Source organism: Heloderma suspectum, chromosome 1 (assembly GCF_057233095.1).
Source record: "Heloderma suspectum isolate Gila_16-S chromosome 1, 16-S_ref, whole genome shotgun sequence".
NCBI lineage: Eukaryota > Metazoa > Chordata > Lepidosauria > Squamata > Helodermatidae > Heloderma > Heloderma suspectum.
This window is the reverse complement of record NC_139458.1, coordinates 432914947-432931000: the sequence shown is the minus strand read 5'-3', so window position 1 is coordinate 432931000 and position 16054 is coordinate 432914947. Positions and strand designations below refer to the sequence as shown.

Genomic DNA, 16054 nt, shown 5'->3' with positions numbered 1-16054 from the left:
CTCAGTGCTGTTCTGATCCCCTCGGATCTCACCGAGGCACCCCCAAAGCATCCCAATTTGCAGAGTAGTGGAGACCCCCAGCACCACCCCGAGTTTCCCTTGTCAGTGTTAGGGATGTTAGAGAAATGTGCCGCGGATTCAAATGAGGCCGGATTCTTTGGAAACAGGCCTCCGGAATCCAAGTGGCTTGGCCCCACTTACCTCCGCTCCAGGAGGATTCTGCATGGAATGGCTCCAGCTGCTTGCTCCTGGACCCGTCCCGTTCGCCTCCTTACCAATCACCATTTTTAAAAAAAATGGCGATCGGCAGGATGTGCTCATAGACTTATACGCAAATAGAGCTGTGGATCTTGCGTATAAGTCTATGGACACATAGACTTATATGCAAGATTCATGGCTCTAGTTTGCGTGTAAGTCTATGGGCACATCCTGCCGATCACCATTTTAAAAAAAATGACGATCTGCACAGAGGAGAATGGGACGGATCCAGCAGGTAAGCGGCCCTCAAGCCGGGTGGCTCCACAGAATCCTCACAGAATGGAGCTGCTCCAGAGGATTCCAGGGTTGGAGGAACGGATCGCCCCCCCCAGCAGATTTCCCACCAGAACGGACAGTGGAGAATCCATACATCCCTAGTCAGTGCTCACGCTAGCTAGAGAATCTCCTGTGGTGTAAAATGTTGTGCACCCTTGCTTTGAACCATACAAAAGGGCAAGGCAGATGGTGTTTTTGCTGGTTTTTTTTTTTCAAAAAAATTGTGTTTTTAATTATATTCAGCAAAATTAGCTTCTTTGGATACTGGATTTCAAAGGTTTGGGGAGGGGAGTGGCAGAGGATGGATTTGTTTCTGGGTTGTTCCTTCTCTCCAACAGCCATGTTTTAAATTACAGGATTAGTGAGTGCTGTGCCAGGTCTAGAGGCAGGACCTGCCCTTGTTTCAGCTGGTTATGATGCCCCAGAGGTGGGAGGTGAGTTGAGTTCTGCAAATACACTTCATTCTCTACCAAGGCGATGTCTCTATGACAATGGAAAGAGAAGCAAATGGTGGCTTACTCAGATTTTTCAAGGAAGAGGCTTTCGTCCGCACAGGGCTCCAGGAAAAAATCTAAGTTGCTTGACAGGAACATACTTCCAGGTGGGGTGGGGGGATCAGAGTGAATGTCACCAGAGTGGCAGGGGCCACTCAAGCTATAAGAGAGGCTCCTCCCCCCATCCAGGGTCTACCCCCCTGTCTCCTTCCACTGAAGCTAGGGATGTACAAAAGTCGCTTACCTGGTCCCGCAGCTTGCTTCGTGGTGGGGGGGAGGTGCTTCAGTTCTCCCCCCGAAGTTCAGGCCGAGGGGGGGAGGCGCCCTGCCTTGCCCGGCCGAAATTCAGGCCGGGGGGGGAGGCACCCTGCCTCGCCCGGCCAAAATTCAGGCCGGGGAGAAGCGCCCCGTCTCCCCGGCCGCAAAATACAAAGTGAAAAAAAACAACAACAAAACACCCGTGATAGGCTACGTAATGATTTACGCAGCCTATCACGTCTAGATTTCCAAAGTCAGCCGTCATAGGCTACGTAAATCATTACGTAGCCTATCATGGGTGGCTTTGGAAAAAAAACCGCGTACGCAAATGGCGGCACCCATGGGCGCCGCCATTTGCGTTCCTTATTTGGTCCCACGTAGTCTACGTAAAGATTTACGTAGACTACGGCGAAAATAAGGGCAACGCTATCTAGCTGTGATAGGCTACGTTAATCGTTACGTAGCCTATCGCGGTGTTTTTTTTCTTTTCACTTTATTTTGTAATGGCGGTGGCGGCAGCCGGTCGGAAGACTGGCCGCCGCCCCCACCACCGCCGAAACGCTGCCGAAACGCCGCCGGGACCCGCCGCCGGGAGGAACATTCGCAGGAGGTAAGTCCCGTCCTGGGGGGGTGTGGCGGGGTGGTGGTGGAGAATTTCACCAACAATTTCGGGGGGCCGAATGCATTGGCATTTGGCCTCCCGGAGATTCGGGGAGAAATTCTCCGCCATCCCTACCTGAAGCTCCCATAATGTGATGGAGCAAAGCTTTGCATTAATTACTTCCTTACAGCAACAAAGCAAGCAGTAAAGAAACAAAGCATTGACAGTTAGGGAACAAGACCCACTGATCACAATGGGAGTTACTTCTCAGGAGACACCTCCTTCCCCAACCTATGCCTGATTCCACCTTTTAAAAATTTATTTCCCGTTAAAACCACATTAGCAAACGCTACTTTTTTGACACAAAATTGGGTGGGATAGCTAATACTTTAGAAGACAGAAACAAAATTCAAAGGGATCTTGATAGACTGGAGCGCTGGGCAGAAAACAACAGAATGACATTTCATAGGGATAAATGCCAAGTTCTGCACCTAGGAAAAAGAAACCACAGAAGTATGGGCTCAAGATACAGGAAGCCAGATTCTGACTGAACATCAGGAAAAATGTCCTGACAGAACAATACGAGAATGGAACCCATTCCCTAGGGAGGTGGTGGGCTCTCCCACACTGGAGGCATTCAAGACAAAGCTGGACAGCCCTCTGTCAGGGATGCTCTGACTTGGATTCCTGCATTGAGCAGAGGGTTGGACTCGATGGCCGTGTAGGCCCCTTCCAACCCTACTATTCTATGATTCTATGATCGTATGATTAATTCATAGCGCTGTGCTCAGGAGCTTCAACCCTCCCTGACTTTTCCCATTTGGTTCTCTTCTCCCTCCCTAGAGCTCTTCCATGCAGCGATTTTGTCAGAACTTTGACCGAAGCTCGACTTTAAGGGATATCACCCCAAGTCCCTCAGATTTTTACATTAGGCATCCCCAGATTCCCATCTGCTTTTTCTAGCTGATTTGACTCAGAAACCTTGCAGAAAGGAGAACTCAGTGCTCTCTGGAAGGGGCTGGGCCAAGAGTGGCCATTTCCGTGACCACCTTGCCCTTGGCAAATCAGTTGATGTGGGGGCAACATACTTTGTTTGGAAACAGAGTCCTGTGTTCCTATGTAGTCAAGAGTGGAATCCTGCTTCTAAAAAATGGGCAAACTCCTTGCGCTCCACCTTGTTTCCTGATAAAATTGCACATGGGCAGGGGAGGGGGGGTCACCAGAGTGGCAAATGCAGTGGCAAGTAGAATTTCAGCAGGGCAAGTCTGATACCATCGGTTCCCCCACCTTCGTGCTTCCACCTGCAGCTTTTTCTTCAGGTTTTTGGCTGAAGTTTCAGACCGAGAGAAGTCACTCCATATCCTTCCAAGTCTTACACAGGCTGCCCCCAGAATTCCGTCAGGTGTATCCAGTGTGCAGCCTCTTGCCACTCCCAATGCAGTGATGGAGACTCCCCCCCCCCACCCGCTGAGTTTCCCTTCTCCGTGCTCATGCTAGCTAGAGAAACTCCTGGGGTCTAAAATGTTGTGCAACCCTGCTTTGCACCATACAAAAGTGCAAGGCACAGTGTGTTTTGGGTGGTTGTTTTTCAATATATTGTGTTGTTTTTAACTGGTTTCAGAAAAATCAGCTATGTTGGATTTTGTATTACCAAGGTGGGGGTGGGTTCGACAGTGGCTGGGCTCGTTTCTGGGTTGTTCCTTGTCACAAATAGGCGTATTTTTCATTACAGGCTTAGTAAGTGCTGTGCCAAGTCCAGAGGCAGGACCTGCCCTTGTCTCAGCTGGATATGATGCTCCAGAGACAGGAGGTGAGTGGAATTCAGCAAATATGCTTCATTCTCTATCTAGAAAGGGAGTATGCATAACAACGATCAATTCATCATGCTGTGTTCTGAAAGCTTCAAGCTCTCCTGACTTCTCCCCTTTGTTCCTCTTCTCACGCTCTCAAGCTCTTGCATGGAGAGATTCCTTCCAGCCTCTTATCGTAGCTGCTGCTGCAGGTTGAGGGAGAGCACCTTGTTTCCCTCAGATTTCACATGATGCCTCCTCAGGTTCCCCTCTGCTTTTACCCAGCTAAGCTGAGGTTGGGGGTTTGCAGACCGGAAAGACAATGGTCTGTAGAAGGAGCGGGCCACATGTCGCCTACTTTTGACCACCCCGCCCTTGCAGAAGTAGTCACTGTGGAAGCGGTAGCAGAGAAAGTAGCACACGTCCTTGTTTGGAAAGAGAAGATGGCTTCAAAAGACGGGCAAACCCCTTGCCCACCACATTGTTTCCTTATAAAATTGTGTGCGGAGGGTGGGAGCGTCGACAACACCACAGTGGCAAGTGCCATGGAACCAGCAAAGGGAATGTGGGCAGGGCAAGTCTGCGCCCCCTCTGTGGGTTCCCGCACCCTCAGGCTGTTACATGCACAGATTTCTTTGGGACTTCAGCTGAAGCTTCAGATTGACGGGAATCACTCCATGTCCATCGGAGCCTTACAGGATTTGCTTCCAGAATCCCATCTTGTTCATGCAGCATGCAGCACTCACCTACTCCTGATGCAGCCTTGAGAATGATGGGGACCTCCCCCCACCCAAATTTCCCTTGTTAGTGCTAGGAGGAGGTCTGAAAACCCCGGGTACTGTAGACATTTTGCACCCCGATGTGCAGTATAGGAAACGGTAATGGAGATGTGGTTTTGTTGTTGTTGTTCTTACTGTTTAATTACAGTGCCTGTCATTGTTTTCAGCAAATTTAGCTACTTTAGGTATGTTTTAAATTACAGGATTAGTGAGTGCTGTGCCAAGTCTCGAGGCAGGACCTGAGCTTATTTCAGTGGGTTATGATTCCCAAGAGGTGGGAGGTGAGTGGAATTCAGCAAATACGCTTCATTCTCTACCTAGAAAGGGAATGTTCATCATGAGAATTTTGATAAAAAATTGTGTTGTACTCATAAAGCTTCAAGGTTCCCTGCCTGTTCCCATTTCTTTCTTTTCTCACACCCTCAAGCTCTTGCATGCAGTGATTTCTTCAGACCTTTAATCGAACATGTAGATTAATGGAGGTCATCCATGTCACTCACATCTTTACATTAGGTGTCCCCAGAATGAAAGGTGGCAGGGGCTTGTGTAATTTAAGATAAGTAATTTATCTTAACTATAAAATAGTGAAGAGCAAAGACATCACACTGACAACAAAGGTCCGCATAGTGAAAGCAATGGTATTCCCCGTAGTAACTTATGGCTTTGAGAGCCGGACCATAAGGAAGGCTGAGCGAAGGAAGATAGATGCATTTGAACTGTGGTGCTGGAGGAAAATTCTGAGAGTGCCTTGGACTGCACAAAGATCAAACCAATCCATACTCCAGGAAATCAAGCCAGACTGCTCACTTGAGGGAATGATATTAAAGGCAAAACTGAAGTACTTTGGCCATGTCATGAGAAGACAGGATACCCTGGAGAAGATGCTGACGCTAGGGAATGTGGAAGGCAAAAGGAAGAGGGGCCGATCAAGGGCAAGATGGATGGATGATATTCTGGAGGTGACAGACTCAGACTCGATCCTCGCTATTTGTGTTGCCCTTATTTTCGCTGTAGTCTGTGTAAATCTTTACATAGACTACCCGGGACCAAATAAGGAACACAAATGGCGGCGCCCATGGGCGCCGCCATTTGCGTATGCGCTCTTTTTTTTCCCCCCAAAGTCACCCGTGATAGGCTATGTAATGATTAACGTAGCCTATCACGGCTGACTTTGGAAATCTAGCCGTGATAGGCTACGTTAATCGTTACATAGCCTATCACGGGTGTTTTTTTTTTTTTTACTTTATTTTGTAATAGTGGCGGTGGCAGCTGGTTGGAAGACCGGCCGCCGCCCTTGCCCCCAACAAAACGCCACTGAAACGCCGCCAGGACCCGCCGCCGAGAGGGACATTCGCATGAGGTAAGTCCCATCCCAGGGGTGCGGGGAGGGGAGAATTTCACCAACAATTTCGGGGGGCTGAATGCGTTGGCATTCGGCCTCCCCGAGATTCGTGGAGAAATTCACGGCCATCCCTAGACTTAGGGATGTACGAAAGTCACTTACCTTATGACAAAACTGATTCGCGGTGGGGGGGAGGCACTCCGTCCCTCCCCCCGAAATTCTGGCTGGGGGGGAGGCGCTCCTTCCCTCCCCCCTGAAATTCTGGCCAGGGGGGGAGGCGCTCCGTCCCTCCCGCCCCAAATCCTGGCCGGCCGGGTGCGCAAATGGTGGTGGCCGTAGCCGTCGCTGTTTGCGTCCCTGCAGTCAGCTGTGATAGGCTACTTAAATATTTACATAGCCTATCACGGCTGATTTAAAGGGGAAAAAAACCCGCGCGTACGCAAATGGCGGCGCCCGTGGGCACCGCCATTTGCGTTCCTTATTTTGACACGTCTTAGTCTATGTAAACATTTACGTAGACTATGGCGAAAATAAGGGGAACGCAAATAGTGTAGCGTCTACGCTATTTGCGTTCCCCTTATTTTCACCGTCTTAGTCTACGTAAATGTTTACGTAGACTAAGACGTGTCAAAATAAGGAACGCAAATGGCGGCGCCCATGGGCGCCACCATTTGCGTCTGCGGTTTTTCCCCCCCCTTTAAATCAGCTGTGATAGGCTATGTAAACATTTATGTAGCCTATCACGGTATTTTTTAAAAATCTAGCCGTAATAGGCTACGTAAATCTTTACATAGCCTATCACGTTTTTTGTTTTGTTTTTTACTGGAAATGGCGGTGGTGGCAGCCGATCGGAAGACCGGCCGCCGCCGCCACCGCCAAACTGCCCCCGGAGCCACCGCCGCCAGGAGGATTCGCCCAAGGTAAGTCCCGTCCCGGGGGGGGGGCAGACCGTTTTGCCACCAATTTTGGGGGGCTGAATGTGCTGGCATTTGGCCTCCCTGAGATACATGGCGAAATTCTCTGACATCCCTACGTAGAATCGGACGCAAGCAGCAAAAGAACACAAGGAAGTCACGGTGTGGGGCCTCCCTTAAAAGCAACTCCCTGACCTAATGAACCGGCTATAAATCAGCACAGCAAAAGCCAGTTCTCTGCTGTGAACAACAGTGCCTTAAACTCAGCATTTCATTTCAAGATACCAGACCTGGCAGATTCCTAGACTCTCAGCTATCCACCTGGACTACCCTCTCAGATACCCCTTGACCAGCCTTGACACTCGGCAAAATTGACTTGTGTGAATTGTCCTCCGGACTGCTTTTACCTTGCCTCTGCCTGGTCCTGGAAACCCTCCTTGGAATTCCTGTGCATGACCCTGGACTGAACTGGTTGCTCTCTCTCTCTCTCTGCTACTTCTGGGACTATCTGTGCCTTGCCTAAGTCTCATGCCAGTGTTGAAACAGGAGACTGGACTTTTTCCAGTTTCAACGGGTGGAAACAGGAGGGAGAATAACCCAGAGCAGGAACATCTAGGGATGTACAAATCAATTACCTGTTCCGTTCGGGGCATCCACTGGGGGGGGAGGTGCTCTGTCCCTCCCCCCGGAATCCTCGACTGGGGGGGAGGCGATCCGGTCCTCCTCCCTGGTTATCCTGCCCGGCCGGCTCTGCTCCACAGTGGCTCCACGGAGCAGCCGGTCAGGTCCGTCCGCAGCCGGACTTCCAGCTGCGGATGGGCTGCTGTGGACGCAAATGGCAGCCACCGTAGCGGCCGCCATTTGCATCCTTCCAGGCTGCCATGATAGGCTACGTAACAATTTACATAGCCTATCACGGCTACCCTCCCCCCCAAAAAAAACGGTGTACGCAAATGGCAGCGGCTACTGGGCTGCCATTTGCGTTCCCTATTTTTCGCCGTTCTAGCCTACGTAAATATTTACGTAGTAAATTACGGCAAAAAAAAGGGAACCGCAAATAGTGTAGTGGGTACTATTTACGGTTCCCTTTTTTTACCGTAATTGCCTATGTAAATATTTACATAGGCTAGAACGGCGAAAAATAGCAAATGCAAATGGCGGCCGCCATAGCCGCCGCCATTTGCGTACGCCGTTTTTTTTGGGGGGGGTAGCCGTGATAGGCTACGTAAATTCTTACTAGCCTATCATGGCATCCTGGAGGGATGGCAATGGCGGCCACAGCTGCCCGGCTGTGGCCGGCCAGCCACCGTGGCCACTACCGCCACCGCCGCATCCGCCGCAGGAAGTGCCATCCCGGGGAATTCCTTGGGGGGGGCGGGGGGCAGGAGGCCGTTCCGCCACAGATTCTGGGGGAATCTCACTGGAATCCATGGCGGAATTCTCTGCCATCCCTAGGAACATCACACAGACAAAGAAGGCTTTTAACATCAAAGCCTGCTGAGCTGCACCCAGGGCTCAGCTGAAGTATCTGAGAGCTCTCTGGCCAGAGCTCTATAGGAGGAGTCATTTTTGTGAACCTCCCAGACAGCTTCGGGTATGGGGCAGTATAGAAATATAATAAGTGAATGAAATAAATGAATGATATAAGTACACGCCTGGGGCTACAGGGTGCTCAGTCTCTGCCTCAGAGGCAGAATCCTCTCCCTCAGGCAGGGATGGACATGCAGCCATCTCTCCAGTGGATGCAGCCCCCTCTGGTCTGGTGACAGTGACTTATCTGGGGTTCCCTCAGTTTCTGAGAGCCTCAGTTTCTGAGAGCTCTATCTCTGAGGAGGGTTCCTCCAGTGTGGGTCATGAGATGCCATCACCACGGTGGCAAATTCAATGGCAGTGCCAAGGGGAATTTTGACAGGACAAGGTTCTGACCTCCAATGGGTTTCCACTAGGGATGGCATGTGTATCTGTTTGGGGCTTTGTTAAGGAGAAGACCTATGGGGCCAAAGTGGTGGTGGGAAAGAGTTAATTTTACCTTACATAGTTTTAGATGGTGTTTTAGTGTTTTGGGGTGGGAAAGAGAATGGGATCCAGCAAGAAGATTTATAAGCAAGGAACCTTGAGGGAGAAAGATATGTGGGCATACCAGGATTGAAGGCGCCAGGACAGAGACCTTATCAGGAGCCCAAAGTCATAAAACAACTTGGCCTGCCAAGATGCCAGCACAGCTGGGGAGGTGGGAAAAAGCCCAGCTCATCCTCCCTGAGGGAGGAAAGTGGAATGAAAGAGCGAAGGACTGGGTTTGGAATGGGATAAAAAGAGCCCTGTAGCCACTCTTCGGTGTCTATTGGTTTCCATCTGATCTGGGTGGAAGGTGTTGGAGTGCTGGCATTAACTAAGGATCCTACTCAGAGGTGTGAGTCAGCTAGGGTTACATGGTCTTTTCTTGTTTTAGTCTGTGTTGGGTTTCCAAATGGGGAGTTGATATTTGGGGAAATTCTAAATCGTACTTGGACTTGCCTCTCTTCTCATTCCCTTACCCCTTATTAGTGAATAAACATCTACCTCAGAATCCTTGCTGCTATCTCTTTTCTGGGTCAGTGCTAAATTCAGTGGCTACCATCTCCTCCTGTGGGAAGGGAGGGGGTTGGGGGTGCCTGCAGACGAAACTGAGTCGGTCTGGAGGGACGGGAGAGCTGTAGATAAGGGGGCTGATAGAGCCCAGAGATCCGGCCTTCCTTTACGGGCTTGAAGCCTGGTGATTTCATGCTGGCTGGGCCTCTCAGACACCAGTTTGCAGCCGCCCACGCTTGCCCAAATCACCACGCACCGAGTTGGGCAAGTGCGTGGCCCCTTGCTGCCCTGTCTGTCCCCACTGCCACCTCTGCAGTAGCAGGAATGGGAGGATGAGTGGGGAAGCAACTCCCCTCCGCCCTTCCATCCCCGCTCCCATGGCAGTCACAGGGACAGGCCCCAGACATTTTACATAAGTGTCTGGGGACTAGGAGGTGCTCAGCCTCTGCCTCAGGCGGAGTCCATACTGCAGCCCTGTGCCACTCCCAGTGCAGTCTGCAGAGGAATAGTGACCCACCTCAGGAGTTTTCCTTGTCAGAGCTAGGCCTAGATAGGGAAACCTTTCAGGCCAAAACTGTTCGGCACCCCAGCTTTGCAGCATGCAAAATTGCAAGGCAGGTGGGGTTTCTTTGGGTTATTATTATTGTTCAATTACAGTGTCTTTCATTGTTTTCAGCAAATTTAGCTACTTAGGATTCTACATTGCAAAGGGTGGTTTTTTGTTTGTTTGTTTGTTTGCAATGGGTCTTTCCTTGTCTCCAATAGGCATGTTTTAAATTACAGGATTAGTGAGTGCTGTGCCAGGTCTAGAGGCAGGACCTGCCCGTGTTTCAGCTGGATATGATGCCCAAGAGGCGGGAGGTGAGTGGAATTCTGCAGATACACTTCATTCTCTACCAAGACAGGGAGTATTCATCACGAGAACTAATACATACTGCTGTGCTCAGGAGGCTTCAAGCTCCCTGACGTTTCCCATTTGTTTCTCTTCTCCCTCCCTAAAGCTCTCACATGCAATGATTTCTTCAGACCTGTAAAGGAAGCTCCAGATTGAGAGATATCACCTCATGTCCCTGAGATATTTACATTGGGCATCCCCAGATTCCCATCTGCTTTTTCTAGCTGATTTGACTCAGAAACCTTGCAGAAAGGAGAACTCAGTGCTCTCCGGCAGGGGTTGGGCCCCATGTAGCCTTTTCCGTGACCACTTTGCCCTTGGCAAATTCGTTGCTGTGGGGGCAGCAGCTAGGAAAGAGTCACACACCTTGTTTGGAAACAGAATCCTGGTTTCCAATGTGGTCAGAAGTGGAATCCTGCTTCAAAAAAATGGGCAAATGCCTTGTGCTCCACCTTGTTTCCTGATGAAATTGCACTTGGGGGGGAGGTCACCATCACCAGAGTGGCAAATTCAAGGGCAAGGGGAATTTTGGTAGGGGAAGGCTGAAACCCTGGTTCCCACACCATTGTACTTCCACCTGTATTGATTTCTTCAGCATCTTAGCTGAAGTTCATATTGAGAGAAGTCACTCCATATCCTTCGAAGTCTTACACAGGCTGACCCCAGAAATGCATCTGGTTTTTTCTGCATGCAGCCTTCTGCCACTCCCAACGCAGCCTGCAGAGTGAAGGAGACCCCCACCCTGCCCCGAGTTTCCCTTGTCAGGACTCATGCCACCTAGAGACACCTCTGATGTCTAAAACATCGTGCACTCCTGCTTCAAACTGTACAAAAGGGCAAGGCAGGTGGTGTTTTTGTGGGTTGTTTCTTCAAAAAAACGCATTGTTTTTTATTGGTTTCAGTAAAAGTAACTGGATTCTTTATCACAAAAATTGGGGAGGCGGTTGGCAGAGGATGGGTTCGTTTCTGGGTGGTTTCTTGTCTCCAGTAGGCTTGCTCTGAATTGCAGGATTAGTGAGTGCTGTGCCAGCTCTAGAGGCAGGACCTGCCCTTGTCTCAGCTGGATATGATGCCCAAGAGGCGGGAGGTGAGTTGAGTTCTGCAAATACGCTTTGTTCTCTACCTAGAAAGCAAGTGTTCATCATGAGAATGAAATCACAGTGCTGTGCTCAGAAATCTGCAAGCTTCCCTGATTTTTCCCATTTGTTTTTCTTCTCCCACCCTAAAGCTCTTGCATGCAGTGATTTCTTCAGACCTTTAATCAAAGCTCCAGACTGAGGGATACGGCCCTCAGATTTTTACATTAGGCATCCCCAGAGTCCCATTGGCTTTGTCTAGCAAAGCTGACTCAGGATGTTTGCAGAAGAGTGAACACCATGCTCTACAGCCGGTATTGGCCACCTGTAGCTTTTCTTTGCAAACACCCTGCCGTTGGCCAGTAAACTGCTGTGGCAGCTAGGGATGGCGGAGAATTCTGCCACGGACTCAAATAAGGCCAGATTCCAGAGAATCCAACCTCCGGATTCCGTGGTGGAATGGCACCTCTTACCTCCAGTTGTGTAGGATTTTGTGCGGAGCGGCTCTCCAGCTCCCTATACAAGGCGATAACGCTAATTGCGGCTGCCATTAGCCTATCGCTGGGAAAAATACAGACACAAATGGCATATTGGACACCACTTGCAGCTGTAAAACACTGACTTTGACCTAATTCAGTGCTTTATGGCCGCAAGTGGTGTACAATACACCATTTGTGTCTGTATTTTTCCTAGCGCTAGGCTAATGGCAGCTGCGATCAGCGTATTGCCTTAGATAGGGAGCCGGACAGCCGCTCTGCAAATGGCCCTGGAGGCGGAGCAGCTCCAGAGGATTTTGAGAAGCCCTGAGTGGCATGGATGTGTCAGGGTTGTATCTGAGTCCCAAGGCAGCTCTTATTCTGAGGAAGAGATACAATTCATGGGGGAGGAACTCTCTCAGACTTCAGAGGCACAGCTGGAGGGGGAGCTCCCCCCCGCTCACATCCCTGGGAGCGACAGTGAACCAGGCATGGAAAGGGAGGGACAACTTGAACTTTTAGACACAAGGTGCAGACCCAGGCACAAGTGAGAGATTGCAGGGGCCGAGGTTCGACGCTCAGCCCGATTGGCTCGACGTCAATAGCTGTGCCCAGAAGCATCATGGGAGAGGTGAAGATCTTCCCCTCCCACCCCTTAAGTTCAGAGAGTTGCCACGTTTTCCCCAAAGGGAGATCAACTGACGTCCTAACCCTTAGAAACCCCTAGATGGCTGTTCCTTTGTAGTTCCTCTGAGTCTCAAGCAATTAGCATCTGTATGCTTCATTAGGATAAATGGAATTAAAGCCTTGGAAAGCAGCCCTTTTGTCTGAGTGTTGATTCTGGCTATTGGAGGATTTAGTAGGCAACAGGGGCACCCTGACAGGGTGGCCCCTCTACAAACCCCACCCCTCCCGAACTGGAAAGTGGGGGATTCGTACATCATTGGTGGTAGCACAGCAGAGAAAGTGGCAGATGTCTTGTTTGGAAACAGAATCAAGCTCTTAAATATGCTGAAATTTCCATTTAGCTTGTAAACAATGGGGAAACTCCTTGCGCTCCACTTTGTTTCTTTATAAAATTGTGCATGGAGGAGGGGAAGGTAGCCACGACCTGCGTTTGCTGCAGCAGACTCTGAGCGAAGGGGCTAACTACGAAGCAAGGTAATGACACAGGCAAATGTTCAAGCACAGAGGTTTCAGTCCAGTAGGGTTCAGGCTAAGGCCGGAGCGGCCACAATTTCAGGCAAAGGTCGAAGTACAGGCAGGCGGATTCATGGGGTCAGGCTAACGCAGGAGCGCTTGAGATGGCAGACAGAGGTCAAAGCCCGGTGAGGCAGTCAGAAACGTTACACAGTCCAGAAGCAGAGTCAAGAAGGAATCCAAGGGTCAGTAGGATGGAGCATCAATCACAGGCCAAGCTCCGGGAGGTTGGGTAGAAGACACTGGAGCTGAAAGGATGGTGTTGTTTCCAGTACTGACTAAGCAGGCTGTAATATATGCATGATAGTGTAAATGTTTGTAAAGTGTTATCCAGGTAAGTTAGAGTTAATGGAATGTTGGTGTGTGAATGAAAGGTGGGAGGGGCTTGTGAGTGAGAGAATCCTGTGAGTGAGAGAGTGATGGAGACCCCCACCCAGAGTTTTCCTTGTCAGTGCTAGGCCTAGGTAGGGAAACGCTTCAGGCCAAAAATGTTGTGCACCCCGGCTTTGTAGCATACAAAAGTGCAGTGCAGATGGGGGGCTGGGAGTTGGGGCTGTTATTATTATTTAATCACAGTGCCTTTTGTTGTTTTTAGCAAATTTAGCTACTTTGTTGGATTCTATGTTGCAAAGGTTCTTTCTTTTTTTGCGATGGGCGCATTCATTTCTGGGTTGTTCCTTGTCTCCAATAGACATGTTTTCAATTGCAGGATTAGTTAGTGCTGTGCCAACTTCAGAGGAAGGACCTGCACTTGTTTCAGCTGGACATGATCCTCAAGAAGTGGGAGGTGAGCTACATTGAGCAAATACCTGTCTTTCTCTGTCTAGAAATCGAATATTTATCATGAGAATATTCATAAATCATAGCACTGTGCTCAGAAAGGTTGAAGGTCCCCTGACTTTTCCCATTTGCTTCCCTTCTTACACCCTCAAGCTCTTGCATGCAGTGATTCCTTCAGACCCTTAATTGAAGCTCCAGATCAAGGGATATGATCTACCGTGTTCAGATTTTTACATTAGGTGTCATCAGGTTCCTATCTGTTTTATCTAGCCAAGTTGACTCAGGATGTTTGCAGAAAAGAGAACCCAATTCTCTACATTGCTTGCACTAGCCATGGAAAACCTTGGAACCAAAAAGATTGTGCACCCCCTGCTTTGCAGCGTACAAAAGCAGCGTACAAAAGGGCAACACACATGGGGGGGGGTTGCATGGTTGTTATTTTCTTAAAAATGCATTGTCTTTCATTGTTTTCATCAAATTTAGCTACTTGGGATTCTACATTGCAAAGTTATTGTTTTTGCAGACACCAGGTTCATTTCTGGGCTGTTCCTTGTCTCCAATAAGTGTGTTTTAAATTGCAGGTTCAGTAATTGCAGAAATAGTAGCAGGATCACCAAATCCAGAGGCAGGAACTCCACTTGTCTGAGCTGAATTTGCTGCTCAAAAGTCAAAAAGTGAGTGTAATTAGTCAAATACTATCCTTGTTCATATAACGATGGAAAATCCATCGTTAGACTTAAATCATAGTGCTGTGCTCAGACGACTTCATGTTTCCCTGGATTTCTTCATTTGTTTCTCTCCTCGCATCCTCAGACACTTTTGCAAGGAGCAAGGTATTCAGGTCTTTAATTGAGGGACGTCACCCTCTGATTCTTAGGGTTGCTGTTCCCGGAACATTAAGATACCTGTTCCCAGAATGTTATAGAAAGAAGATTGTCATACAGCATAGCCAGAAGCATGAGTGCAGGGAATTTATAGGGTGGATTGGGGAAATATTAGATGCAAATATACATTGTATTATGCTTTACTTTAGTTTGTTAGATATTTGCTTATTGTAGAAAAGTAGAGGTAAATACTAAACTAAGCTAAACTAAAGAAGAAAGGAATTGGATTTGGGCCCATTAATATCTCTGTCTTATTTCTCCAGGAAAAATCCATGGGAGAAGTTTCATTGCATGGGGCCTTGACGCGGCAGTTGCTATTATGATGGAACAGCTGCAGGACGCTGTGTTACAGGCTTGTATAGCTGTCTGCTAAAGAGCATACCCAATGGAAACTCAAGACAGACCAACTATCTATGACCAGAGTAGAGAAAGAAATCATCTGCCAAGATCAGTTAATACTCTTCTCTTCCACATCTGCTTCCCCTAATAAATATAAATTTGGCATTCATTTCAATGTGTAATTGCTATTTCTCCATTCCCCAATACACTCTAATCACCCCTTATTATAAGTAGCAATGAACTACTACTGTTATCACAACAGCTACTGCATTTACTCCAATTGTTCATATTGGCAGGAGCAGTCTCTGTTTTCTGTTATCTGCCTCAAGGATAATGTTGTTCCTCTTTTGTATTTTTGCGAGATTTGGGGAATGCCTTTGTCAAGTTCTCTTAGAGTGAGTAGCCAGAGGTGCCATTCTTCATGTAGTTGTGAAGTCCTGGAAGCCAAATTTAGGTTGCTAGGTAGGAGGCTGAAATCCAGGACCACTAAGGTGGCTTTCTCTGAAATGCTACCTGTTCCATATGCAGGACCAGCTAGACAGGTGAAGCTGAGGAATCTCAATTAATGGATGAGACAGTGGTGCAGGGAGGAGGGGTTCAGATTTGTTAGCCACTGGGAAATGTTTTGGGACAAGCTGGGCCTGTACAAGAGGGACGGGCTCCACTTGAACCACAATGGAACCAGACTGCTGGTGCTAAACATAAAAAGGGTGACAGAGCAGCTTTTAAACTAAACCCTGGGGGAAAGCCAACGGTTTGGGTTAAATCATGCCTAGGGGATGAAAATGGAAGTGTTTTCAATTTTACAAATGTAGAAGTGGAGGAAATAGGTCATGAGTATATGGGGGGAAGAAGATGCACACACCAAAGACATCTGGGGAGGGACAACTGGGTACAGGTGTTTCTATGGAAATGCTGGAAGCCTCCGCATCAAAAGGGGAGCGTTGGAGCACTTGGTTTTAAAGGAGAACCTGGATATCATGGGCATTACAGAAACATGGTGGAACAGAGAGAACCAGTGGGATATGGTCATCTCTGGATATAACTGCTACGGGAAGGACAGGGAAGGGCGTATTGGAGGAGGTGTTGCTCTGTACTTCAAATACTGTGATACTGCCCCCCAG

General features: G+C 48.8%; 1 protein-coding gene across 1 annotated transcript; it reads left to right on the top strand.

The window, feature by feature from the left end:
• Nucleotides 1-428: 428 nt before the first annotated feature.
• LOC146360321 (uncharacterized) lies at nucleotides 429-15098 on the top strand. Its single transcript, XM_084833004.1, has 9 exons — nucleotides 429-493; nucleotides 891-968; nucleotides 3620-3697; nucleotides 4660-4737; nucleotides 10064-10141; nucleotides 11185-11262; nucleotides 13637-13714; nucleotides 14289-14381; nucleotides 14855-15098. The coding sequence occupies exons 1-8, from the start codon at nucleotides 454-456 to the stop codon at nucleotides 14351-14353; spliced, it is 573 nt and encodes a 190-aa protein (XP_084689130.1). The 5' UTR covers nucleotides 429-453; the 3' UTR covers nucleotides 14354-14381; nucleotides 14855-15098.
• Nucleotides 15099-16054: the final 956 nt, after the last annotated feature.